The sequence below is a fragment of the Pelobates fuscus genome, chromosome 5 (assembly GCF_036172605.1).
Source record: "Pelobates fuscus isolate aPelFus1 chromosome 5, aPelFus1.pri, whole genome shotgun sequence".
Classification (NCBI taxonomy): domain Eukaryota; kingdom Metazoa; phylum Chordata; class Amphibia; order Anura; family Pelobatidae; genus Pelobates; species Pelobates fuscus.
Genome location: NC_086321.1, coordinates 180,367,710 through 180,394,392, shown reverse-complemented (window position 1 = coordinate 180,394,392; position 26,683 = coordinate 180,367,710). Strand labels below are relative to the sequence as shown.

Sequence of the window (26,683 nt, the reverse complement as noted above, 5' to 3'; positions counted from 1 at the left end):
TAGCGGGGCAGTACGGCTTTTGGGGAGACCAATCAGGAGAGGGTTACAGTAATCCATGCGGGAAATTACTAGAGCATGGACAAGCTCCTTGGTAGCATCTTGCGTAAGAAAGGGGCGGATGCGGGCTATGTTTTTGAGTTGGAACCTACAGGACTTGGCAACAAACTGGATGTGAGACTCAAAGGTGAGACCAGAGTCAAGTATGACGCCAAGACAGCGCGCTTGTAGGGATGGACTTATGTGGATATCACTGACTTGAAGGGAGAGTGAGAGAGGAGGATCAGTATTAGGAGGAGGAAAGACAAGGAGTTCAGTTTTAGAGAGGTTAAGTTTGAGAAAGCGTGACGACATCCAGTCAGAGATGGAAGAGAGGCAAGCAGTGACACGTTGCAGGACGGCCGGGGAGAGGTCCGGTGAGGAGAGGTATATCTGAGTGTCATCAGCGTACAGGTGGTAGTTGAATCCAAAAGAGGCAACAAGTTTTCCAAGAGAGGCAGTATAAAGAGAAAATAGAAGGGGACCAAGGACAGAGCCTTGGGGAACTCCAACCGAGACAGGGCGAGGGGAGGAGGTATCCTTGGAAAAGGAGACACTAAATGAGCGTTGGGAGAGATAGGAGGAAAACCAAGAGAGGACAGAGTCACAGAGACCGAGTGATTGAAGAGTTTGAAGGAGGAGAGAATGATCAACTGTGTCAAAGGCAGCAGAGAGGTCAAGGAGAATTAATATGGAGTAGTGACCTTTGGATTTAGCGGAGATTAGGTCATTAGTCACTTTGATAAGAGCGGTCTCAGTAGAGTGGAGAGGGCGGAAGCCAGACTGAAGAGGGTCAAGGAGAGAGTTGGAATTAAGGAAGTGAGACACACGGGTAAAGACAAGTGGTGTTATAATTTTATAACATGACAGGAGGCTTCGTATTTGCTTAAGTCTCTCTTTACTAGAACTCCACAGCAGCACAGAAAACAACCAATCAGAAAAAAGTTAGGTACTATAAAACTCCCCTCCCCATGCATCATTTCCTCTTTCTTTGCTGCTCCGCATCAGTACAGGTCAGAGTACCACTGCCTCCTGCTAACATTAGTGGGTGGCTTTGGGATTTTAATTATATTTTCAGTGTTTCACTTATTTTTATTTGGGGACTTCTTTGTGTGTTTCACTTTATTCACCCTGCCTACTGCTCTGGGGTTTGTGGGGAGTTTGTCTTTATTTGTTCTCTCCTCATCCTCCTGGGATGTTTATCCTTCTCTATCCCCTTTAATTTTGCCTTCTCTGTCCCCCTGGACCTCTTTCCTCCGGTCGCGGGGTGCTCTGTTTTTTTTTTTTTTCTCACACCCGCCGGCCGGAGGCTTTACACGTGGCCGCCTGCCGCCGGCTTTACCCGCGGACCGCATGTCCGCAGGGGGAAGAGGGAGCATTACGCTGCCCCACTTGTGTTTCCTTCTCCTCCGGTCGCGGTGTTCTGATACCGCCGATCGGAGGCTTTACACGTGGCCGTCCGCTTACCGCGGACCGCATGCCCGCCGGGGGAGGAGGGAGCATTTCGCTGCCCCTCCCGTGGTTTGCTTCCCCTCCGGTCGCGGTATTATGATACCGCCGACCGGAGGCTTTACCCGCGGACCTCATGCCCACCGGGGGAGGAGGGAGCAATTCGCTGCCCCTCCTGTGGTTTGCTTCACCTCCGGTCGCGGTATTAGGATACCGCCGACCGGAGCCTCTACACGTGGCTGCCTACCTCGGCCGGCTCAATCCACGGACTGCATGTGTCCGCCGGGGGAGGGGAGGGCAATTGCTCCCGCTCGCCCCCCCGACCCCTCTCCTCACTGTCATGCCAGTTCTCTCATCTTCTCTGATTGCCAGCTCTCCTTTATGTATATGTTCAGATTACAGCGTTTAGGTGACATGGGCTTTTTGGCATATTCTACCTGAGATTGATGGGTGTTTGGCATATATACACAATTGCTGTAATTTTGCTCTGTGGGTTTTTTTGCTGACAGTGTATTTCTCAGATCGCTGTATGTTTTCCTGACAGCGTATGTCTAGATTTAGTTTTTCTACCATGTATGGGCAGTTTTGCTGTGTGTCTGACTGACGCTGTTTACCACAGATTTCATTTTACTAACAGTGTGTATGACAGACGTTTTGAGCTTTGCCGACAGTGCACTTCACAGACTGCTGTGTTTCTCTGACAGTGTATTTCAGGATTTAGTCTTTTCTGACAGTGTATGTCGCAGTTGGCTGTGCGTTTCACTGACTATGTATTTCTAGATTTCGTTTTCCTGACCGTGTATGTCACTGTTGCTGTGTGTTTGCTGTCAGTGCGAATCACAGATCACTGTGTTTTGCTGGCAGTGTCTTTCTCAGTTAGCTGGGAGTTTTGCAGTCTGTACATGTTGCTATTTTCTCCGCGTTTCACAGATTTCCGTGAGTTTCAAGTGTGTATGTACTCAGTTGTACAGGCTCTGTACAAGGTAGTCAGTGCTAGTTAGCTCTCAGATTCATATGCTTCTGAGTAGGAATATGTTGGCGCTATATAATGGCAATATGACAATAATATAATTGTCTGGTCCAGCTATGAGGTCTCTGATGGGACTGCTCTGGTATGAATTATCTGTCCACGGCATGTATATGGCTATCAGACCTGGCTCTGTCTCAAACTGGTATGGGAAACCAGTCTGCGCTGATGCAAGACAATTTTGTCAGGTTCTCGGGGAGTTAATTAATCTGGCTATGGTTTATCCCTTCTCCTCGCAGTGTCCGTGGTTTCACATCCCCTGCAGGTGGTATGATGATGGTATTCTATAATACGCTAGAATTCCTAACGGATCGGTGAGAGCATATGCTTACCTATTCACAGTTCAAGGACAGTTTTGCTCAGTGCATCTTTCATTCATGGCCATGATGGTCACTGGAATACTTCCACCTATACCGAATACAGCTGGAATACCACTATTTCCCTGCTGGGCACTTGGGGGACCGCCAGTCCCGGTTCAGGTTATTCACACGGCATTACGCTGTCTAAAAGGGTTGGGGTCTAGGGATCCTACGTCACAGGATGCTCTGAGGATATACTAATTTTAGGGGCCTCTATCCAACTCAGAGGTCCCCACTCTCACTCAGTACCCCTCGTTAGCGCTACGGAATTGGATGGCGCTATATAAATAACGTGTTATAATAATATAACAATAATACACGACCCAGGATTGGCCTGCTATGTCTGTGCCCCATTGACTGGCCTGCTATGTCTGTGCCCCATTGATTGGCCTGCTATGTCTGTGCCCATAAGATTGGCCTGCTATATCTGTGCCCATAAGATTGGCCTGCTATGTCTGTGCCCATAAGATTGGCCTGCTATGTCTGTGCCCATAAGATTGGCCTGCTATGTCTGTGCCCATAAGATTGGCCTGCTATGTCTGTGCCCATAAGATTGGCCTGCTATGTCTGTGACCATAAGATTGGCCTGCTATGTCTGTGCCCATAAGAATGGCCTGCTGTGCCCATAAGAATGGCCTGCTACGTCTGTGCCCATAAGAACGGCCTGCTAGGTCTGTGCCCATAAGAACGGCCTGCTAGGTCTGTGCCCCATTTATTGGCCTCCTAGGTCGGTGCCTATTTGTATGGCCTACTATGTCGGTGCCTATTTGCTTGCCCAACTATCCTGCGTCCATTAGTTTGGCCTGCTGGGCCCGCTCTATTGGTGCCGAACCCCCTTTTGGCCGCGGGCCTGGGGGAATATCACTGAGGAGAAGCCAGTGCCCACCAGTGACACGGAAATAGGCAGGTGTCCGGACAAGCACCATTGCCATACTATCCAAGAGGACACCAATATACGGCCATCTGGATAAGGTAGGGTGAAGGCCCTAAACCTCAGACCTGAAGGGCAAGTTTTATTACGAAGACCCCGGACACACATCCGCGGTTTGCGCCAGTCCAGCGAGGGCACATCTCCAAGGAGAACTTTACACAGGCAAGGACCGGTACTCAGTCACCTACAGGAGAACGCGGTTTTTCCTTGTCTTTATCAACTACTCCGTATCTGCCTCCCGGTATCCATATAGCTATCGGTAGTTATTCCTCCGTAAGGTTAGCTCCTGGCCCTGTGCAGTGGGGCTTACTTGTCTTGCCTTCCGGCCTGCTATTTGCCTTCTAGCTGAGATAGCATTTGCGTTTTTTACTCATATCTACGTTATTGTTGTCTTTTTCGTTTTTCGTGGCTTCCTTTTCCTTTCGCTCGGGTCGTCGAGAGGCCTGACTTGACCTCCTCCGACCTCCCGGGTGCTCGTGGATTGCGGAGAACGTCTCCTGCTTTCCTCAGACTACCAACGGTCCGCCTGGAACCCGCGCGCGCGCACGGGATCCGGACGGTCAGTTGATAGTTTTTTCCTTCGTTTTCCCGTGGATTACCCTCAGCCTTATGCTGATACTCGTATTTGGTGTACCCTATAGTTGGTCACCCTGAGTCTCTAGGGACTCTAGCTTGGATCACAGGAGGGTGCGGCCCTCCATCACTTCGATCCGAGGACATTTTATCTTCTGGAGCAGAGAGCGAACCCCTCTCAGATACGGAACCGAACACTGAGTTGTTCTTTGAGGACGCACCTCTCCCTCAACCTCGGCCAGAGACTGAGCTGGATACAGGGGTCATGTTTGGAGGAAACATTCTCATAGAGAGGAACGGTCACGGATGCAGTCTCTACTGTTTGGCTCGAGAACGCCCCTAGAGGGCAATTCCTGCGTATTCGCAGAAACTGCACGGATCTCACCACTTTTGAGACCCAATCAAATAAGATCAAACAAGAATTCATAGAGAAAGGATATGAGGAAATAAAATTGGAAGAAGCTAGGAAAGAGGTAAAAATAATGGAGAGGGAAAAGCTCTTAAAATACAAAGAAAAAAAGGACAATGAACTTAAAGAAATCCCCTTCATATGCAATTACAGCACGCAAAATCATAAAGTCAGAAATATCATTTCCAAATTCTGGCCCATTCTCCTTCAAGACCCGGTAGCACAAACCTTCCTCCCTGAAAGACCCAGATTCATACATAGGGGAGTAAACAATTTACGCACGGCACTTACATCCAGCTTCCTAAAAGAAAGAAAAACCAATGACACATTTTTAAATCTAGAAAAGGGTTTTTTTGGATGCGGAAGCTGTCTAGCATGCAAGAGAACCACCAGCAAAAAGAGACATTTGAATCATTTTTTTAGCAAAGACGGAACTAAATATAAAATTAAAGAACTCCTGACTTGCCATTCCAATAATCTCATTTATTGCATGGTATGCCCTTGTGGTTTACAATATATAGGGAAAACCACAAGGGCACTGCATATAAGAATTGAAGAACACGGAAGGAATATATCTAAAGGGTTTGAGAACCACAGTGTCTCGGCCCATTACAAAATTCACCACAATTGTGAAACAGCCGGCACCCAATTCTTTGCGATTAAAAAACTAGAAAAAGATTGGAGAGGAGGAAATTTTGACATAAGAATGAGTAAGAACGAGATGGAATGGATTTTTAAACTAAACACGCTCATCCCATATGGTCTTAACACGGACTTTGAGATGTGCCACTTTTTAAGATAAATATATGTTTTATTTCAATTTTAGGAGGTTACCGTTCTTATGATAGATTTTAATTAGGTCTTTGTATACCTTTGTAGTTCTGTTATTTTTATATATGCCCGTGTTTGCTGCTTATAGGATATTTTTATATATGCCCGTGTTTGCTGCTTATAGCTAGGATCCCTTAAGACTAAATCTATGCACTGTATGGTCCCAGTTATGTATACATTTCTATTAATTGCCTAGTTGCCACATTAGATCTCTCTATTAACGCCCCGTTTGGACGTCTATAGCAAGGATTCACTATGGAAAATATTTATGCACTTTATGGTCCTGATTATCTATACATGTATATGATTTATTTCCCCTGCTGCTAAAATGTTTCTATATAAAACTATTGGTCTCTTTGCAATATATTTATGGCCCCATACATTTAGAATCATATATATTTATCCCCCGCTTTTTAAATATAAGATTTAGGAAAAATCAACCTTTCTCCTCATGTGAACCTTTGCCATTAAGAATGTATATGCTTTTCTTATCCCTACATCTATCCCTCATCATTGTGGAATGGTACCACACACTTCCGGGTATCGGCCGAGTGAACCGCAAGGTGGAACGCATTACGTAACGGCCGAGAGACACGTGACCGGAAGTGATGCGGAAACCCGGAAATACACGAAAACGAGACGTGAATCGCAGGGCGTCACCGTTCCCATGGAGATAGCCCGCGAAATCACGGACTCTTAATCAAGGATTGGACTCTTAAAGACGTATAAAAGCAGGAACAGATCCCAAAGAAGAAATAAAGACTTTTTTATCCAGTTGAAGAAGCTGTTGAAGCGAAACGCGTCCTGGAACCTGGAGAATACCGGTCTTTATTTATTTGGACTTTTTTATGCCCACACAGTGTTTTTATATTGCTATATATAGTTTTTTTATTGTTATAAATAGTTTTATGTAATAAATATACTTATATTTCTATAAACACTGGTGGCATTGTTCCTGCTCTCAAAGAAGGTGTGTGGTCCTTAACCACATATACCCGTGATCAGAGCCGATGTGGATGGCTCTGTGTCTGTGAGTACAAATCTGTTCTTTTTCACACACATTTGGAACCATACGGTACTGCACCATATATATGTTTTAACGTTTCAGAGTTTGAAAGACAACAATATCCAGCAAAAAGAAGGGATAGGGTCGCCTTCACGGACCCCACATGCGATCAAATTGAGCTATACAATATTAGCTCTTCAAAGTGTGAGTGGGAATTTTCCCTCTTTATTCAAATCTATTTTTATTTTTGTCACAGTTTACACTATGTTTGGTATATTCTGTTTCTTTTTAAGGTACTGATTACCATCTTAGGACACCTTTGTATATACCTAAAAGGTACTGTTTATGCATATATTCACATGTCAAAGTTTATTCACCAATTGTAAATAGGAAAAAACACGATTGTTATAAATTCAATATCTTATAGCGCTTCACCAGTACACTACCACTGAACTCACTCTTAAAGATAAGAACTTGGTGTTAAAGCTGCTCATACGTTATTCACTTTTAGCAAATTAGCGCTAGTACTACCCTGTTTTGTTTGCACTTCTATTTTTGGTAATTTCTTCTTATCTTTTTACCTACTGTACTTAGCTGCTGCAATATTCAATATGTCACTATTTGATACTAGAAATAAAACATATATGGAAATGGAGACAGAGATAGCCAAATGGTCAGATTCACAATCAATTAGACAAAAAATAACATACAACAATGACGAACATTTAGAAAAATTGTTACAGAAAGAATTAAAAATAAAATGGGAAATAGCAACATTGGAAAAATATTTAAAAGAGGGCATCACCCCAAGAGGCTTAAGATATTTTAAAACTCCAACATTCGATAAAGACGTTACGAGTTTCATGGAGGAATGGAACAGTATGCTTGAAAACTTTTCGATAACCTCTATGAACCTCATTATAAAAAGAAGAAAAGAATACCTTAAAGAACTAGACTTAGAGATAAATAGAAGCCAAAATGCCATTTTTAATAAACTAAACCAAGAACAATTTGATTGTATGACACTGGAAATTAAAGAAAGTTTAGACAAATTAGAAAAAGAAGTCATAAATATAAAAAAGAACAAATATTTAAGAGACACGAGAGACTACAAGCTAAACCAAGTTAGAACATTTTCCAAATATAGCCATCCAAACAAGGACCCAGAAACTAGAGATAATCTAAAAAATCCAAACGAATACCCAAGTGAGAAACTAAATTCGGATAATCAAAGAGATGATAAAGAAAGAAGAATATATCCGAAATATAGGGAAAATAAATCATATAATCAGAGATATAATGATCATTATGAACAAACCCGTTTAAACAACTGGGACAGACCCAGAATACGATATGCCCAGAATAAAGAAAGATATCAAAAAAGGGTTGACTATGGGAGAGAAAGGGATGAAAGGAGAGTAACATATGATGTAAAACCATGGGAAAGAGTAAACTATAGAAAAAGATCAGTATATGAAGAAAGATCGAGGGAGAGAAACGAAAGGAGACCTCCTTATAAAGATGTGAGACCAAAGGAAAGAAATGGAAGGAGGGAGATTGAAAATGGGTCCCCATACCAAGAACCGGCCCATTTCCTGAAAAGGAGAGAACCCCTACCCATACATAACAGATTCCTAACCCTAGACGAATTTGAGGATCAGGATTTTTGGAGGAGCAGGGGAAAAGAGAGACACAAAAGGGAAGACACTACAAACAATACAACACCTTACAAAAGACAAAGAAATTCGAGTGTAGAGGAACCAGAGGAGGAAAACATATCCAAAAAGGAAAAACGAGAGAGGCCACAAAGAAATTAGATCCCATAAAGGGGATCTTTAATTTAAGCCAGAAAATTCTAACAGAACATCATAAAAAAGTGCTAACAAAAGGCCTAAAATTTGCCCCAAATAGACCTCTGAACCAGTTTGAATTTTATATAGATCTAAATAAATTTAAAAGAAATGTGTGCCTAAAAAAATACTTTGCTAGGAACCCTATAGAACGACAATATAATCAAGAGGAGGAAATAAGACACACTAGACTGAAAGAAAAATCTACATTTTATCCAAAACAAATGATCTCTGAAAAAATGGTCACATTTGAAACCATGGTGATGACGGAAATTAAAAAATTGGAGAAAAAAGATAATTTTAACTATAATCTTACCATACAAGAGAGACAAGCCCTGAAAGATTTAAAATCAGATACTGACCTGGTTATTAAGCCGGCAGATAAGGGAGGGGGGATAGTCTTAATGTCAAAAGAGCTATACTGCAAAGAGGCCGAAAGACTACTATCAGATGCACACACATATCAAAAACTCAATCACAACCCCAGTAATAACATGAATCAAAATTTTTTAAATTTTTTTAACAAGGGAAAGGAGTTACAAATATTAAATGAAAAAGAATTCGACTTTTTAAATATCAAATATCCAAAAATTCCTGTATTCTATTTTTTACCGAAAATTCATAAAGATGTAAATAATCCTCCGGGGAGACCCATTGTAGCAGGAATAGACTCAATATCAAGTAGGTTATCCCAATATGTAGATATTCACCTTCAACCCCTCGTTAAGAAAACTACCTCATACATTAAAGATACCATTTCCATTTTAAATATTTTAAAAGAATGTTCTTGGAACCCAAACTGTTTTTTAGTCACTAGTGACGTTACGGCCCTCTATAGCAATATCCCACATAGTTACGGGTGTAATGCCACTAAGTTTTTCTTAACCAATACCTCAGATTTAACAAGCACTAAGATAGATTACATTTTGGAAGGTATGGATTTAATCCTAAAAAATAACTTTTTTTGGTATGGAGAAGAGTTCTATCTCCAGATCAATGGTACGGCCATGGGGACCAAGTTTGCCCCCAGCTATGCAAATCTATTTATGGCCCATTGGGAGGAAGAGTTCATCTACGGCCAGCATGGCTGGAGGCAGAACTTGGTCACCTATGGCCGGTACATTGATGACATCTTTTTTATTTGGGAAGGAGAGGAAGAAGATTTAATGACATTTTTAAATTATCTCAATAAAAACACATGGGGGATAACACTCACCAACAACTGGAGCAAATCAGAAATTATATTTCTGGACCTACAAATATATATAGAAGATGGTAATATTAAGACCAGAAATCACTTCAAAACGGTAGAAGCTAATAGCTTCATAGGTAGAGAAAGCTGTCATTTTGCCCCTTGGCTCGAGAACGCCCCTAGAGGGCAATTCCTGCGTATTCGCAGAAACTGCACGGATCTCACCACTTTTGAGACCCAATCAAATAAGATCAAACAAGAATTCATAGAGAAAGGATATGAGGAAATAAAATTGGAAGAAGCTAGGAAAGAGGTAAAAATAATGGAGAGGGAAAAGCTCTTAAAATACAAAGAAAAAAAGGACAATGAACTTAAAGAAATCCCCTTCATATGCAATTACAGCACGCAAAATCATAAAGTCAGAAATATCATTTCCAAATTCTGGCCCATTCTCCTTCAAGACCCGGTAGCACAAACCTTCCTCCCTGAAAGACCTAGATTCATACATAGGGGAGTAAACAATTTACGCACGGCACTTACATCCAGCTTCCTAAAAGAAAGAAAAACCAATGACACATTTTTAAATCTAGAAAAGGGTTTTTTTGGATGCGGAAGCTGTCTAGCATGCAAGAGAACCACCAGCAAAAAGAGACATTTGAATCATTTTTTTAGCAAAGACGGAACTAAATATAAAATTAAAGAACTCCTGACTTGCCATTCCAATAATCTCATTTATTGCATGGTATGCCCTTGTGGTTTACAATATATAGGGAAAACCACAAGGGCACTGCATATAAGAATTGAAGAACACGGAAGGAATATATCTAAAGGGTTTGAGAACCACAGTGTCTCGGCCCATTACAAAATTCACCACAATTGTGAAACAGCCGGCACCCAATTCTTTGCGATTAAAAAACTAGAAAAAGATTGGAGAGGAGGAAATTTTGACATAAGAATGAGTAAGAACGAGATGGAATGGATTTTTAAACTAAACACGCTCATCCCATATGGTCTTAACACGGACTTTGAGATGTGCCACTTTTTAAGATAAATATATGTTTTATTTCAATTTTAGGAGGTTACCGTTCTTATGATAGATTTTAATTAGGTCTTTGTATACCTTTGTAGTTCTGTTATTTTTATATATGCCCGTGTTTGCTGCTTATAGGATATTTTTATATATGCCCGTGTTTGCTGCTTATAGCTAGGATCCCTTAAGACTAAATCTATGCACTGTATGGTCCCAGTTATGTATACATTTCTATTAATTGCCTAGTTGCCACATTAGATCTCTCTATTAACGCCCCGTTTGGACGTCTATAGCAAGGATTCACTATGGAAAATATTTATGCACTTTATGGTCCTGATTATCTATACATGTATATGATTTATTTCCCCTGCTGCTAAAATGTTTCTATATAAAACTATTGGTCTCTTTGCAATATATTTATGGCCCCATACATTTAGAATCATATATATTTATCCCCCGCTTTTTAAATATAAGATTTAGGAAAAATCAACCTTTCTCCTCATGTGAACCTTTGCCATTAAGAATGTATATGCTTTTCTTATCCCTACATCTATCCCTCATCATTGTGGAATGGTACCACACACTTCCGGGTATCGGCCGAGTGAACCGCAAGGTGGAACGCATTACGTAACGGCCGAGAGACACGTGACCGGAAGTGATGCGGAAACCCGGAAATACACGAAAACGAGACGTGAATCGCAGGGCGTCACCGTTCCCATGGAGATAGCCCGCGAAATCACGGACTCTTAATCAAGGATTGGACTCTTAAAGACGTATAAAAGCAGGAACAGATCCCAAAGAAGAAATAAAGACTTTTTTATCCAGTTGAAGAAGCTGTTGAAGCGAAACGCGTCCTGGAACCTGGAGAATACCGGTCTTTATTTATTTGGACTTTTTTATGCCCACACAGTGTTTTTATATTGCTATATATAGTTTTTTTATTGTTATAAATAGTTTTATGTAATAAATATACTTATATTTCTATAAACACTGGTGGCATTGTTCCTGCTCTCAAAGAAGGTGTGTGGTCCTTAACCACATATACCCGTGATCAGAGCCGATGTGGATGGCTCTGTGTCTGTGAGTACAAATCTGTTCTTTTTCACACACATTTGGAACCATACGGTACTGCACCATATATATGTTTTAACGTTTCAGAGTTTGAAAGACAACAATATCCAGCAAAAAGAAGGGATAGGGTCGCCTTCACGGACCCCACAGGCGATCAAATTGAGCTATACAATATTAGCTCTTCAAAGTGTGAGTGGGAATTTTCCCTCTTTATTCAAATCTATTTTTATTTTTGTCACAGTTTACACTATGTTTGGTATATTCTGTTTCTTTTTAAGGTACTGATTACCATCTTAGGACACCTTTGTATATACCTAAAAGGTACTGTTTATGCATATATTCACATGTCAAAGTTTATTCACCAATTGTAAATAGGAAAAAACACGATTGTTATAAATTCAATATCTTATAGCGCTTCACCAGTACACTACCACTCTACTGTTTGGTTATTTACGGGTACGGCCCGCTCAGACTATCAGCCGGACGTTAGCACGTTATTTGACCACAATAGTAGAGAGCGCGGCTCTCTCATACACTCGACGCCCTACGGTGCCATCCATTTGTTCATCACACAGGCTTGTACCTGTGCTAGACATCGATGACTACATGGAGGGGCGTCCCTCCTGCATTCAAGTGGATCTGACGTCCGTGCTACTGATTCCGATATAGAGGACTGCCTGGTCATGCAAGATATCCATATTTAGACTGGATTCCTCTAGTCTATCTCCTGCAACGGAGGGATATTCTCACAGAGGTATGACGAGGGGTGACCCCCACTTATCTATACACATTCCTGGAGATGGTTCGGCTATCGGATGGAACTCAGGTATTATGTGAGTGCAGGTTTGGGTATATTCTGCACCATAGAAAGCAGAGGATTGCTTTCTGTTTTTGGATATCCAGACCATTGTAACAACTGCTCAGACAGTTTTCTCCCATTTTTAGGTGGCGGGAGATATGGGGACCTACATGGAGCAAACGGGCTCTGCCTTGCTCGGGTAACACGATTAAGGAGGGCCTCTTACCCGCTCTGAAGGTACAAACCGTACATATGGTTCACATGGTAAGACCGGGAAACCCGGTTTGTCTTGACCTCCCCGGTCATCAGATCTTGGGATAAGATGGCAGGACTGCCCCGTCTCCTCGAAACGCATACCTGGTGATCAGGGTTCGGAGATGGAGGACCCTCCATCTATACTCTAGTTATTCCTCATGGGAGCCATTTTGTTGGATTCACGCTACCCTACTTTTCAACTATCGTCGAGGAGACCTACGGGACCTTATGGTGGTACCTGGTATACCCAGACTTCTACACAGACATCTTTCACTCTTGGACGAGGGCATTTCTGGATGGAAATCTGCGTTCCTGTTTGCTCTTCCCATTCCTTTGAAGATTTCTGGGATTCCCTATTCCCAGAATGGTCGACCTCCGTTCCTCCACTCAAGTTCAGTTCGGAACCCTGAATGGACGTCTTTTGGAGCCCTTTCTCTACGGCGTCCGAGGTTTTACACAGTCCGTTTGGACTATTGGAATCACTTAGTATACGGCTGGTTTGGACACACTCTCATTGTGTGCATTATGAATTTATGCTCGGATGAGACATCCCACCGGGTAGGACAGGAAGGTAAGAAGACCCTCCTCGGTTTCCATTGCGATTTTGGTGGTGGTCTTCGGTGCATTCCTTGTGATTGGAGATCTCCCTGCAAGGCCGCATCACCGAATGGCCCTGGCACGATCGGAGGAGCCGCCTTACGGATCATGAGTTGAGACTTGGTGTCAGTTTTCTTCTCGCGACCCTAAGTCCTAGTTCGGATTTCGAGGCTATACAACTACAGGAATGTGGCTAATAGGTCAGCTTGCCAGCTCATGGACCGACTTCTAGGAAACAGGTTGCTACACCAGGTGCAATGGATTTACCGGCGGTGGGTGCCTTTTTTCGTATTTGAGATACTTCGTCGGTTGGCATCTCCTTTGACCTGTCGGCTGTCATTTATCGTATTTGGAATGTCCAATTAGGATTACTCTGATATTTCCTGGAATAATTACCAGCGACACAAACAGCGTTGGATTGGTGAACTGAGCTTTCAAACAGCAAATACGAAGCCTCCTGTCATGTTATAAAATTGTAGATTATGCTAGCTTTAGTGTACCTATAATCTTAATTTTATTAATGACAGGAGGCGAGTATTTCCCACCCATTCTTGTCCCTCCCTTGTTTTATGTTATAGTTTAGATTATCAGGTACGTATGCAACTCTGTTTGTTGTCTCTGCTACCTGTCGCTTGTTTCTTATGTCTGGTTTTTTCCATTAATAGGGTTGGGATATTTACATATTAGGTTAATTTGGTTGCTACATTGGGTACCTACATGTTTATTCAGAGTACATTTCATTGGATAATCAACCTGTTCGATTCTGTTTTTTATCTCGTTTCAGTTTACAGTCCATCTACACTATCTAGTTTGACGGTTACACTTGGATGGTGGACATCGTTATATTCATCGTATCTAGGACTTCGTTTCTTCCCCATGATGTTCTCTGCCTTTTATTTTGTTTTGTCGCAGCTTGAAAGAGGAAATGATGCATGGGGAGGGGAGTTTTATAGTACCTAACTTTTTTCTGATTGGTTGTTTTCTGTGCTGCTGTGGAGTTCTAGTAAAGAGAGACTTAAGCAAATACTCGCCTCCTGTCATTAATAAAATTAAGATTATAGGTACACTAAAGCTAGCATAATCTACAATTTGTTATAACAAGTGGTGTTATAATATGGCACAAGTGGTGTTATAATTTTTTTTTAACAGTTAATTAAAAGAAGTTTTAACCTTCACTTTTTATTTTGATTGCAGATTGCTGTAAAATGGTATCTCAATTATTTATTTCACTTGTGAAATGGGAATGGGGAAAGTATTTTCACTCTGATGACAATCACAGTGATTCAGGTTAGTTCTTGGAATGGCTGCCATGCAATTAAAGTTAAAGAAGAGAGTGACCTATAATATGTGTGTTCCCCATGATGATGCAAACGTATGCAAAACATCTCAACAGATATGTTTTGATAGCAAATCATTTTAAAGCAATGTAAGCAAGAGCTTAATGTGAAGGGGGTACATAATGGCTGCAGATCCTGTTAGTCAAACACTCTGTATTCAATCACAATAAACCCACAGAATAATGAATAAACCCTACAGAGCAATGTTCAGAATAAGAAGAGATATGTTATTCAAATATCTGTCGGCTTTATATTCTTGTTTGTCCTCAGTAAGCAATATTGCCTTCCATGGAAGTCATTAGAAGCACATTTGAAAGGACCATCAGCAAATTGACTTGATTACAGCTACAGCACCCAAAGGATCCATAAATTCATGCAAATAATAGTAGATGATAGAGCTTTTCTTCTTATGAAGAAAGCCATGTTGAGCCACAGATGCAGCAGAGGCTCAAGGTACCATTTATATCTTATTCATGCAGTGTTGTCTTTTGGAGCTAGCTGCACCCCCTTTTTTATGATGAATTTAACATATCCATTTCAGACTAGTCGGTTGCGTCCCTCAAAGCAATCGGGAATCAGGATTAGACATTCCAAAATCAACAGAAATGGCCAAATGGCAATAACAGTGTCCTGTTAAAAAAAAAAAAAAGTATAGCATATTTTATAGTATAGTATAGTATAAAAAAGTATATATCTGCTCTGTATTAATCAAGTTGAAACAATAATACCTATTTACATCACATTTGTTCTGAGTTTAGAGCTTTGTGAAATGTGGACAATGACGCATAGTTTTTTGGTTTCTCTTGCAAGATGGGAATGGGGAAAAACCCATAACTTCTTCTACAATCCCAATGACTCAGGTAAGTCTGTGCCCTTTATGTAATTGAAGAAAAACAAAGTTAAACAAAATAAAATTAAAATATACACTGAACAAAATTATAAACGCAACACTTTAGTTTTTGCCCCCATTTTTTCATGAGCTGAACTCAAAGATCTAAGACTTTTTCTATGTTCACAAAAGGCCTATTTCTCTCAAATATTGTTCACAAATATGTCTAAATTTGTGTTAGTGAGCACTTCTTCTTTGCAGAGATAATCCATCCACCTCACAGGTGTGGCATATCAAGATGCCGGCTGGCCACAATAGTGTGCCTTAGGCTGGCACCAATAAAAGGCCACTGTAAAATGTGCAGTTTTATCACATAGTACAATGCCACAGATGTCGCAAGTTTTGAAGGAGCGTGCAATTGGCATGCTGACTGCAGGAATGTCCACCACAGCTGTTGCACGTAAATTGAATTTTAATGACTCTACCATAAGCTGTCTCCAAAGGCGTTTCAGAGAATTTGGCAGTACATCCAACCGGCCTCACAACCGCCGACCACGTGTAACCACACCAGCCCAGGACCTCCACATCCAGCATCCAGCATCCAGCATCGTCACCTCCAAGATTGTCTAAAACCAGCCACCTGGACAGCTGCTGCAACAATCTGCTTACATAACCAAAGAATTTCTGCACAAACTGTCAGAAACCATTTTAGGGAAGTTCATCTGCACGCTCGTTGTCCTCATTGGGGTCTCGACCTGACTGCAGTTCATCATCGTAACCGGCTTGTGTGGGTAAATGCTCACATTCGATGGTGTCTGGCACTTTGGAGAGGTGTTCTCCTCACGGATGAATCCCGGTTTTCACTGTAGAGGGCAGATGGCAGACAGCGTGTATGGCATTGTGTGGGTGAGCGTTTTGCTGATGTCAGTGTTGTGGAACCAGTGGCCCATGGTGGCGGTGGGGTTTTGGTATGAGCAGGCGTAATTTATGGACAACGAACATAAGTGCATTTTATTGATGGCATTTTGAATGCACAGAGATACTGTGACGAGATCCTGAGGCCCATTGTTGTGCCATTCATCCATGACCATCACCTCATGTTGCAGCATGAAAATGCACGGCCCCATGTTGCAAGGATCTGTACACAATTCCTGGAAGCTGAAAACATCCCAGTTCTTGCATGGCAAGCATACTCACTGGATATGTCACACATTGAGCATGTTTGGGATGCTCTGGATTGGCTTATACGACAGCGTGTTCCAGGTCCTGCCAATATCCAGCAACTTCACAAAGCCATTAAAGAGGAGTGGACCAACATTCCACAGGCCACAATCAACAACCTGATCAACTCTATGCAAAGGAGAGGTTTAGCACTGCATGAGGCAAATGGAGGTCACACCAGATATTGACTGGTTTTCAGACCCACCCAGATCTCACCCAATACAGTAAAACTGCACATTTTTAGAGTGGCCTTTTATTGTGGCCAGCCTAATGCACACCTGTGCAATAATCATGCTGTCTAATCAGCATCTTAATATGCCACATCTGTGAGGTGGATGAATTATCTCGGCAAAGGAGAAGTAATCACTAACACAGATTTAGACAGTTTGTAAACCATTTTTGAGAGAAACAGGCCTTTTGTGTACATAAAAAAGTCTTCATTTTTTTGCGTTTATCATTTTGTTCAGTGTTGGATGACTTATGATATATATATATATATATATATATATATATATATATATATATATATATATATAAAATATTTAACTAATCACTACTGTTTCTTTGTGGGGGGTTTTTTTTGGGGGGGGGGGAATAATAAATCTTGTTCAAGAATCTCATAATGATGTTCTGCAAGTAGATGTGTATCACAATGAATGGAATGTCAACATGGCATTTGAAAGCTTATTGTTCTAAAATGCCACAAAAGGCAACACATTAGCCAGGTCCAAGAAACAGTGTTTTAAGAAAAAAACTGGTTTTGGTTAAAGTTGCTGTGTCAACACCAGACAAAGTAAAAAAAAAAAAGTATAAACTTACCTCCACTGCAGCACTGAGGGCAAGTTTTCCTCTCCATCTGATTCTCCTCCACTATCATCACCCAAACCTTGCTGCCGGCAGGATAAGACAGACTAAGGAGAGGACCTTGGCAGCATGGTGGAGGGGACCCCATTGCCAGAATTCTGTGCATGATGACATAATTCATTCAATATGCACAGAATTAATATTAGTCAACTGGAACTCTTGTTCCGGGGTAGCTAAAGATACTCAAATAGTTGCACCTCCAGCAACAGAGAGGTTAATCTCTGCATATGCAGTGTTTCATAGCAAAATGCAGCTCCAGGCAGCTTAACCACTTCAAATCACTGAAGTGGTCATGAAGCAAACAAGCTGATATGTTTTGCACCTTATTTATTGATTGTTGATGACATATTCAATACGAGTAAGAACTAAGTGCGCTTTGAAATGCATCAAGCTCTTACTGACTACCATCAACTTGAATACATATTATGGCTTAATAAATTCATATTACGTATTGCTGCAGTGCTGTATCTTTGTTGTACCATAAATACTGGCTTTGTCTCCTGTTGCATGAGAATTGGGACTTCCACATCTAGCTGCTTCTGGAATTAACCAATAATAAATTACTTATACTGTATAATCCATTCCATCAGCAGTGTGTATGCTCAACCAGTGTACATTAACCTATAGCTGGATTGTTCTAAAAGCAATTTTTCATACAATAGAGTTTTGAGGTACTGCAATACTGCATTAGTTTGCATAATACAGATACAAAAACTTAATTCAATACTACATGTTATGTTCATATGAAAAGTGCCTATTATTTTTTCCAGGTAGTGCTAACAATGACATGCTCAATAAGGAATATATTTACTTAATTGATGCTGGCCTGGAGATAAATACTGCCTACCCATTAATGCTCAGGCCGAATCGCAAGGTGGACCTCATTCTATCTTTTGATTTTAGTAGCGGTGACCCATTTGAGGTAAATGTAAATAATAATCGGTTTCAAATTTATTACCTTTAAAGAAAAAAAACTAAATAAAAAATTGGCATGAGAGACATTCTGGATTATATTATATTACAGAGACAACGGGTGAGTTGAGGGTTTTATGAATATTTTTGATATAGTCGAGGAGCTCTAGTGCACATCAAAAATGCATATTGAATTAGTACAAGGAGAGAGCTTATGATTGGAGTAGGGGGAATTTTCAGGCAGAGCTGCGGGATAAGAGGCCACCTAATGCTAAACCGACCAGTTGGGCACTGGGAGACACTGTGCATGTGCTCGGAGCCACAGCTGGGGTAAGAGAGGGTGTGCCAGCCATGCAGGTAGGGGAAAATAATGGACCAGTGCGCACGCGCGGCACAGTACTCCAGTCGGCAGTATAGGGGTAAGGAGATCTGATGGTCACTTTCACTGTGAAATCTCCCTCCCCTCAGTGCGCACACGGACACAATCAGCTGTGGCTGGCCTGCGCCCACGCACGTGTGCTGGATCGGGTACGAAGAGCTAACATGATTAGTTAGCACTGTGCATGCTCAATTACTTGTAAACCATGCAATCTCAATATCGGATTTTCAGAAATCATTTGACCGCAAGCCTCTGCTGGAGCTAGTCTCATCTGCGCTGTTTCTTCAGGTTGATATCTGACAGTGCTTACTGGAAGTTTGCAATCCTGTTCTACTATTCATCTACCTATTCTACTACACTTAGCACCCATTCATCATCCTGTGGGTGCAGCAGTTGTAGAAGGATTACCAGGACACCATTAACCCCTTAACGACGGATGACAGACCACGTCCATAATGCTGGGAAAGCACCTAACGCCGGATGATGGACCCGGTCCGTCATGCTCTAAAATTAACCCCAAACGGCACTGACCAAAGTACCGAATGATCTACTCACTGCAAAATCTTGTGGTCACTACTCTATCCTAATTCTCCTTGACCTTTCTGCGTTTTTTGACACTGTTGATCATCAACAGCTTCTTCTCATCCTCCGCAATATCGGTCTTCAAGATATTGCTCTCTCCTGGTGCTCCTCCTACCTCTTCCTGCGCTCTTTCAGTATTTCTTTCTCTGGCTCTGCTTCTTCTCCTATACTCCTCTCTGTTGGTGTCCCCCAAGGTTCAGTCCTTGGTCCCCTACTGTTCTCTCTCTATACTGCCTCCCTCGGTAAACTCATTAGCTCCTTTGGCTTCTAATATCATTTATATGCAGATGACACGCAAATCTACCTGTCCTCTCTTGATCTCTCCCCGTCCTTCTTGACTAGTGTCTCTGACTGCCTCTCTGCTATTTCTAACTAGATGGCTGCTCACTTCCTTAACCCCTTAAGGACCAAACGTCTGGAATAAAAGGGAATCATGACATGTCACACATGTCATGTGTCCTTAAGGGGTTACACTCAACTTGACCAAAAGTGAAATTCTGGTCTTTCCTCCCTCAAGTGTTGCTACTCCTGTGTCTCCCTCCCTCCAAGTCAACAGTGCTACCATCAGCTCCACCATGCGGGCTCGCTGCCTAGGTTTTCTCTTTGATTCCGACCTCTCCTTCACACCTCATGTTCAGTCTATCACCAAATCCTGCCGCTTCCATCTCAAAAACATTACGTGCATACGACCCTACTTAACGCCAGATGCGACTAAGATGCTGGTCCATTCCACTGTCCTTTCTCACCTTGACTACTGTAATCCACTTCTCAGTGGTCTTACGTGCTCCCAACTTGCGCCATTACAGTCCATAATGAATGCGGCAGCGAGGCTCATCTTCCTGTCCGCCCGCACCTCCCACGCCTCACCCTTCTGTCAGTCCCTACGTTGGCTTCATGTAAGATATAGGACTCGATTTACAATTCTGGTTCTTGCTTTGAAATCTCTACATAATGCTGCTCCCACCTATCTATCCTCCCTAATACTCAAGTATGTCCCGTCTAGGCCCTTAGGCTCTGCTGAAGACTTATGTCTATCTTCTGTCCGTACTCCCACCTCTGATGCTCACCTTCAAGACTTCTCGAGGGCTGCACCATTCCTGTGGAACTCACTTCCCTCCTCCGTTAGATGCTCACCCAGTCTCCACTCCTTCAAAAAAAATCATTAAAAACCCACTTCTTCATAAAACTGTTAATAGCTCCCAACTGATTCCTCTCTTCGTCATTAGTCTAATATTATCCTTACCTTTTGTGTCACTTTACCCCACTCCCTCTAGCATGTAAACTCATTGAGCAGGTCCCTCAACCCCTCTGTTCCTGTGTGTCCAACTTGTCTGGTTACAACTACATGTTTGTTCGTCCACCAACTGTAAAGCGCTGCAGAATTTGTTGGCGCTGTATAAATAATAACATAATAATAACAGAGCCAAGGCAAAAATAAGAGTAAATTATGACTCTAGATATTAAATACAGCATGTGATGAAAATTAAACCATGAAACAAAGGTGGAGGAGCAAGTAGCTACTTTAACAAGCCAGAAAAGTAAACATTGAACTATAGAAATAAAAAGGAGACAAAACTAGACTTAGAAGAACAAATGTCATCAACACTAAGGTAGTAACTCAGCCCAAATGGAGAACAACTAGACTCCATTTCAGGTAGTTAAAATACCTGTGTGGTTTTTTTTTTAAATGCTATTTTGTACATGATAAAAGTATTTCTGCTTCTATTGTAATAATTTAGATATTGGCAGAAATATTGCTAAATATGTGATACCATATATTATTTGAAATCCATGTATTTCCCCATTATTTCCATAAATAATTTTGGGACATTTCGAAATGGCAGTCTATATACAAAGTAGTTAATCTGCAAGCCATTCATGCCAATTTTTAAACAGATGTTAACAAGGTAGTAAAAGGGTTAAATGTATCCTAATTACTGCATTTCTATAACTTTGTTTTTTTTTGCTTTTTAAACAGACCTTAACTAAAGCCAGAGAGTATTGTACAATAAATGACATTCTATTCCCTAAGATTGGCATTCAAGATGAAGGAAATAAAGAAAACATTCCATCACAAAACTGCTATATATTCGAAGACAATGATAAAGATGTCCCAGTGGTGATGCACTTCCCACTCTTCAACAGCAGGAATTGTGGAGGTTAGCTTAAGATTTGTACCACTGTAACACAACTACCAATAACTATCACAATCTAGTTATTTAAAGGATCACTATAGGGTCAGGAACACAAACATGTATTCCTGACCCTATAGGGTTAAAACCACCATCTAGCCCCCCTGGGCCCCTCATGTCTCCATAAATACAGCCAGAAGCTGTAGATCTGCATGCTGTTTGCCTAAAAAAAAAAAAAAAAAAAAGCTGTCTGCTGACATCATCAGAAATGGTGCCCTGATCCAATCACAATGCTTCCCCATAGGATAGGAGACTGACAAGGAGGAAGATCAGGGGCAGAGCCAGTATGATTCAAACACAGCCCTGGCCAATCAGCATCTCCTCATAGAGATGAATTGAATCAATGATTCTCTATGAGGAAGGTTCAGTGTCTGCATGCAGAGGGAGGAGATACTGAATGTTTGGATGCATTTTAGGCAGCCATGACCCAGGAAGGATCTCTAACAGCCATCTGAGGAGTGGCCAGTGAAGTTATCACTAGGCTGTAATGTAAACACTGCATTTTCTCTGAAAAGACAGTGTTTACAGCAAAAAGCCTGAAGGTAATGATTCTACTCACCAGAACAAATTCAATAAGCTGTAGTTGTTCTGGTGACTATAGTGTCCCTTTAACCAATTAGTGACCAGACCGTTTTTCAATTTTCTTTCCGTTAAGGACCAGGGCTGTTTTTACATTTCTGTGGTGTTTGTGTTTAGCTGTAATTTTCCTCTTACTCATTTACTGTACCCCAGTGGCGGCTCTAGACTTTGTGAGGCCTTAGGCGAAACTCAAACACGAGGCCCCCATTAGCATCCAAAACGGGAAAAAAAATAGGGATTGCATTGTGTGTGTATAAGGTACTGTAGTTGTATTGACTGACAAGCTTGCAGCACTGGATACAGGGCCGGCGCGTCCATAAGGCGGCACAGGTGGCCGCCTTAGGGCGCACCGCCTCCGGGGGCGCAAGATATCCGTGACCGGCAGGAGGGAAGCTCTCCCTCCTGCCAGGCCACCATCTCGACCCCCGGCGCGGCTGTGCTGTGATCAGACGGCGAGGGAGCTCTAATCTCACCGCTCTGCTCCCTCGCGCGCTGTCTGCTGATACCGCGGGAGCCGGAATATGACGTCATCTTCCGGCTCCCACGGTATCAGCAGACAGCGCGCGAGGGAGCAGAGCGGTGAGATTAGAGCTCCCTCGCCGTCTGATCACAGCACCGCCGCACGCCGCCCAGCAGCCACACTGGACCCCAGGGAATGACTCCTCATCCACACCAGCTCTCCAGGTAGGGAGGCTGGGTGGAAAATGTTTATTAAAATATATAGTGAGTGTCTGTGTGAGTGTTTGTGTGAGTGAGTGTGTGTGTCAGTGAGTGACTGTGTGTGAATGTGTGTCTGTGAGTGAGTGTGAGTGTCTGTGAGTGAGTGTGAGTGTGTGTGTGTGTGTGAGTGTCTGTGAGTGTGTGTGTGTCTGTGTGTCAGTGAGTGACTGTGTGTGTGTGTGTGAGTGTATGTGTGTCTGTGAGTGAGTGTGTATGTGTGTATCTGTGTGTGTGAGTGTCTGTGAGTGAGTGTGTGTGAGTGTCTGTGAGTGTGTGTGTCAGTGAGTGAGTGTGTGTGTGTGAGTGTCTGTGTGTCAGTGAGTGACTGTGTGTGTGTGAGTGTATGTGTGTCTGTGAGTGAGTGTGTATGTGTGTATCTGTGTGTGTGTCTGTGAGTGAGTGTGTGTGTGAGTGTGTGTGTGAGTGTCAGTGAGTGAGTGTGTGTGAGTGTCTGTGAGTGAGTGTGTGTCAGTGAGTGACTGTGTGTGAGTGTATGTGAGTGAGTGTGAGTGTGTGTGTGTGTGAGTGTATGTGAGTCTGTGAGTGAGTGTGTGTGTGAGTGTCTGTGTGTCAGTGAGTGACTGTGTGTGAGTGTATGTGTGTCTGTGAGTGTGTATGTGTGTCTGTGAGTGAGTGTGTATGTGTGTATCTGTATGAGTGAGTGTATGTGTGTGTGTGAGTGTATGTGTGTCTGTGAGTGACTGTATGTGTGTCTGAGTGACTGTCTGTGAGTGTGTGCGTGAGTGTATGTGTGTCTGTGAGTGAGTGTATGTGTGTGTGTGTGTGTCTGTGAGTGAGTGTATGTGTGTGAGTGTGTGTGTCTGTGAGTGATTATATGAGTGTGTGTGTGTGTCTGTGAGTGATTGTATGAGTATTGCATGTGAGTGTATGAGTGTGTCAGTGTATGTGTGTGTCTGTCAGTGTGTGTGAGTGTCTGTCAAATCAGTGAGAGTATCTTTGTCATTGAGTCTGTGTCTGACTATCAGTGGTCTGTCACTGAGTGTCAATCAGTGTGTGTGTCAATGAATGAGTGTGTGTCCGATCAGTGAGTCTGTGTGTTTGTCATTGAGTGTGTGTGACTGTCAGAAGAACACTAAGGGATAGGGAAGGGAGGGGACCAATAATGGACGGGGAGAGGGGCTGGTTAAGAGGCACATAGGTGAAGATGTTATTTGGGGGTGGGGGCGGAAAAATACATCTTCGCCTATGTACCCAAAAATCCTTGCACCGGCCCTGACTGGATACAGAGAGCTAGTCTCTGTATTCATTGTTCAGAGGCTTGCAGTGAAACAGCTCCCTGTGCTGCTGTGTTGTGAGCTCTCCGACTGTAGTTATGGCATAAGTTGCAAACTAAATTAATTTGCAATAAACACATTTAATTAGTCATTTTGCTAATCATTTATACATGACTGCAGGGTATGATTACATAGCCTTGCACTCGAGCATACATTATTGCCAGTGTGTGTATTTCTGAGTGTGTCTGGCATTGTCTACCTGTGTATGTGCATGAAAGTGTGTGTCTGACTGAGAGTATCCTTATGTGTGATGTATGTCTTTATGAGCATGTGTCTGGGACTGTATGTGTGTGGGGTAGCTGCTTTCAGTGTGTGGTGTTTATGGGGACTGCCTGTGACCTTTGTGCATGTGTGTATGATGAATGTCTTCAGTTTGTGACTGTGACAAAGTGAGAAAAGGGGTAACTGTGGCAGGATGAGTATGACAGGGTGAGGGGGGGTAAATGAGACAGGGTTTGGGGGTGAGTAACAGAATGAGGGAGGGTGAGAATGATAGGGGGACGATTATGACATGTTTGGAGGAGAGAGTGTGATAGGGCAAGGGAAAGTAAGTGTGACAGGATTGGAGGAATTTAATTTGACAGGCTGCATGTGGCATAGTTAGGGGGTGTATCAAAGGGTTGGGGTGAACATGCCATTTTTAGAGGAGGCAGTATAACAGAATGAGGGGAGGTAAGTGTGATAAGATTAAGGGTGTTAATGTGGCAGGATTAGATTAATGTGGAAGGGTGAGTGTGGCGGGGTTGGGGGGAGAGTGTTACAGGGTTTGGGGTGAGAGTGGCACAGTTGGAGCACAGGATTGGAGGGGCTTATGTGGTAGGGTAAGTGTGACAGGGTGAAGGGGGTGAGTGGGACAGACTGATAGAGGATGAGTGTGACAGGGTTGGGGGCTGTGTGCGACAGTGCAAGAGAAGGTGAGTCTGACAAGATTAAGGGGGGTTAATGTGATAGGGTAATTGTGGTAAAGCAAGAGCAGGTGAGTTTGGTATGGTTGGAAGGGGTGAGAGTGACAGGATTAGGAGGGTTTAATGTGAAGGTGACTGGGTGAAGGGGGGCACCGTGTGTGGGGGCTGAAAGTGTATGTGTATAGGGTGTGTGGATGGGGGCTGTGACAGGGTGTGTGTGTGGAGGGGTGATAGGGTATGGGTGGAGGGGTGACAGGGTGTGTGGGTGGCTGTGGGATGCCAGGATTTGGGGGCTGTCATCCCACAGCCAGTAAGGTGGGTTTTGACAGGATAGTGGGGACTGTGACAGGTTAGCGGGGCTGTGACAGGGTGGGGGGGCTGTGAGAGGGTGAGGGGGGACTGTGACAGGGTAGGGGGGCTGTGACAATATGTGTGGGTTTGCTGTGACAGGGTGGGTGTGGGGGCCGTGACATGGCAAGGGGCTGTGGGAGGATAAGAGGGCTGGAGTGGATGTGACATGGTGTGGGGGCTTTGGGGGCTTTGACAGAGTGGTGGGTGGAGTGGTTGCGACTGTGTAGGGGGTGGAGGGGCAGTGAGAATAGGTAGGGGGGTGAAGGGGCAGTGAGAGGGGGTAGGGGGATGGAGGGCCTGTGACAGGGAGTAGGGGGGATGGAGGGGCAGTAACAGGGGTTAGGGGGGTAGGGGGATGGAGTGACAGAGTGTAGGGGTGATGGAGGGGCAGTGACAGGGGTTGGGGGATGGAGGGGCAGTAACAGGGAGTACGGTGGGATAGAGGGGCAGTAACAGAGGATAGGTGGGATGGAGGGGCAGTGACAGAGGATAGGGGGGATGGAGGGACAGTAACAGGGGGTAGAGGATTTATAAATACCTTCTCTGGTGGTCCTGTGGGCGCCCTCTCTCCCCGGTGGTCCGGCTTTCTGGTCTGCAGCTCCGCCGGGAGTGAGCTGCAGAGCACATGGTAAATCTCGTGATCTCCAGTCAGAGCATTGCCGTTGTAACCTGCGGCAATGCTCTTTCAGGCGGGAGATTGCGAGACACTTCAGTCTGCAGCTCACTCCCGGCGGAGCTGCAGACTGACGGCTGGCTCTCTCCCGGGCAGACTGACTGGAGGGGCCACGCACCTGGCGGCATTATGGGCAAGCCACCGGGACCCCTCCTGTGTTGGGTCCTCCATCTCTGACTGAGGACCCGACATGGTAGTCTTCCTTAAGGCGATTTGGCGGCCGCAAGGCCCCAATCTGCGCAAGGAACTTACTTCCACCCCCTGGACCACAGAACCTATGGCGGGATGATGCTACCGCTTGACAACTCAGCTATTTTTTTACGCAACCCTATGGATCAAAAGTGGACGCAGACCTGTCCAAATTTATACGCCTGCCGATGCAGGTTGTCATCCAGCTGTAGTCTTCACTGCTGTTTATAGAACCATGAA

General features: G+C 43.2%; 1 protein-coding gene across 1 annotated transcript in view; it reads left to right on the top strand.

The window, feature by feature from the left end:
• LOC134611179 (cytosolic phospholipase A2 gamma-like) overlaps positions 1-26,683 on the top strand; it is a 122,913-nt gene that overhangs the window by 91,645 nt on the left and 4,585 nt on the right. The window contains exons 10-13 of the mRNA XM_063454803.1: positions 14,610-14,702; positions 15,511-15,612; positions 18,437-18,588; positions 21,518-21,698. Of these exons, the coding sequence (XP_063310873.1) occupies positions 14,610-14,702; positions 15,511-15,612; positions 18,437-18,588; positions 21,518-21,698 (528 nt within the window). The remainder of the gene's footprint in view (positions 1-14,609; positions 14,703-15,510; positions 15,613-18,436; positions 18,589-21,517; positions 21,699-26,683) is intronic.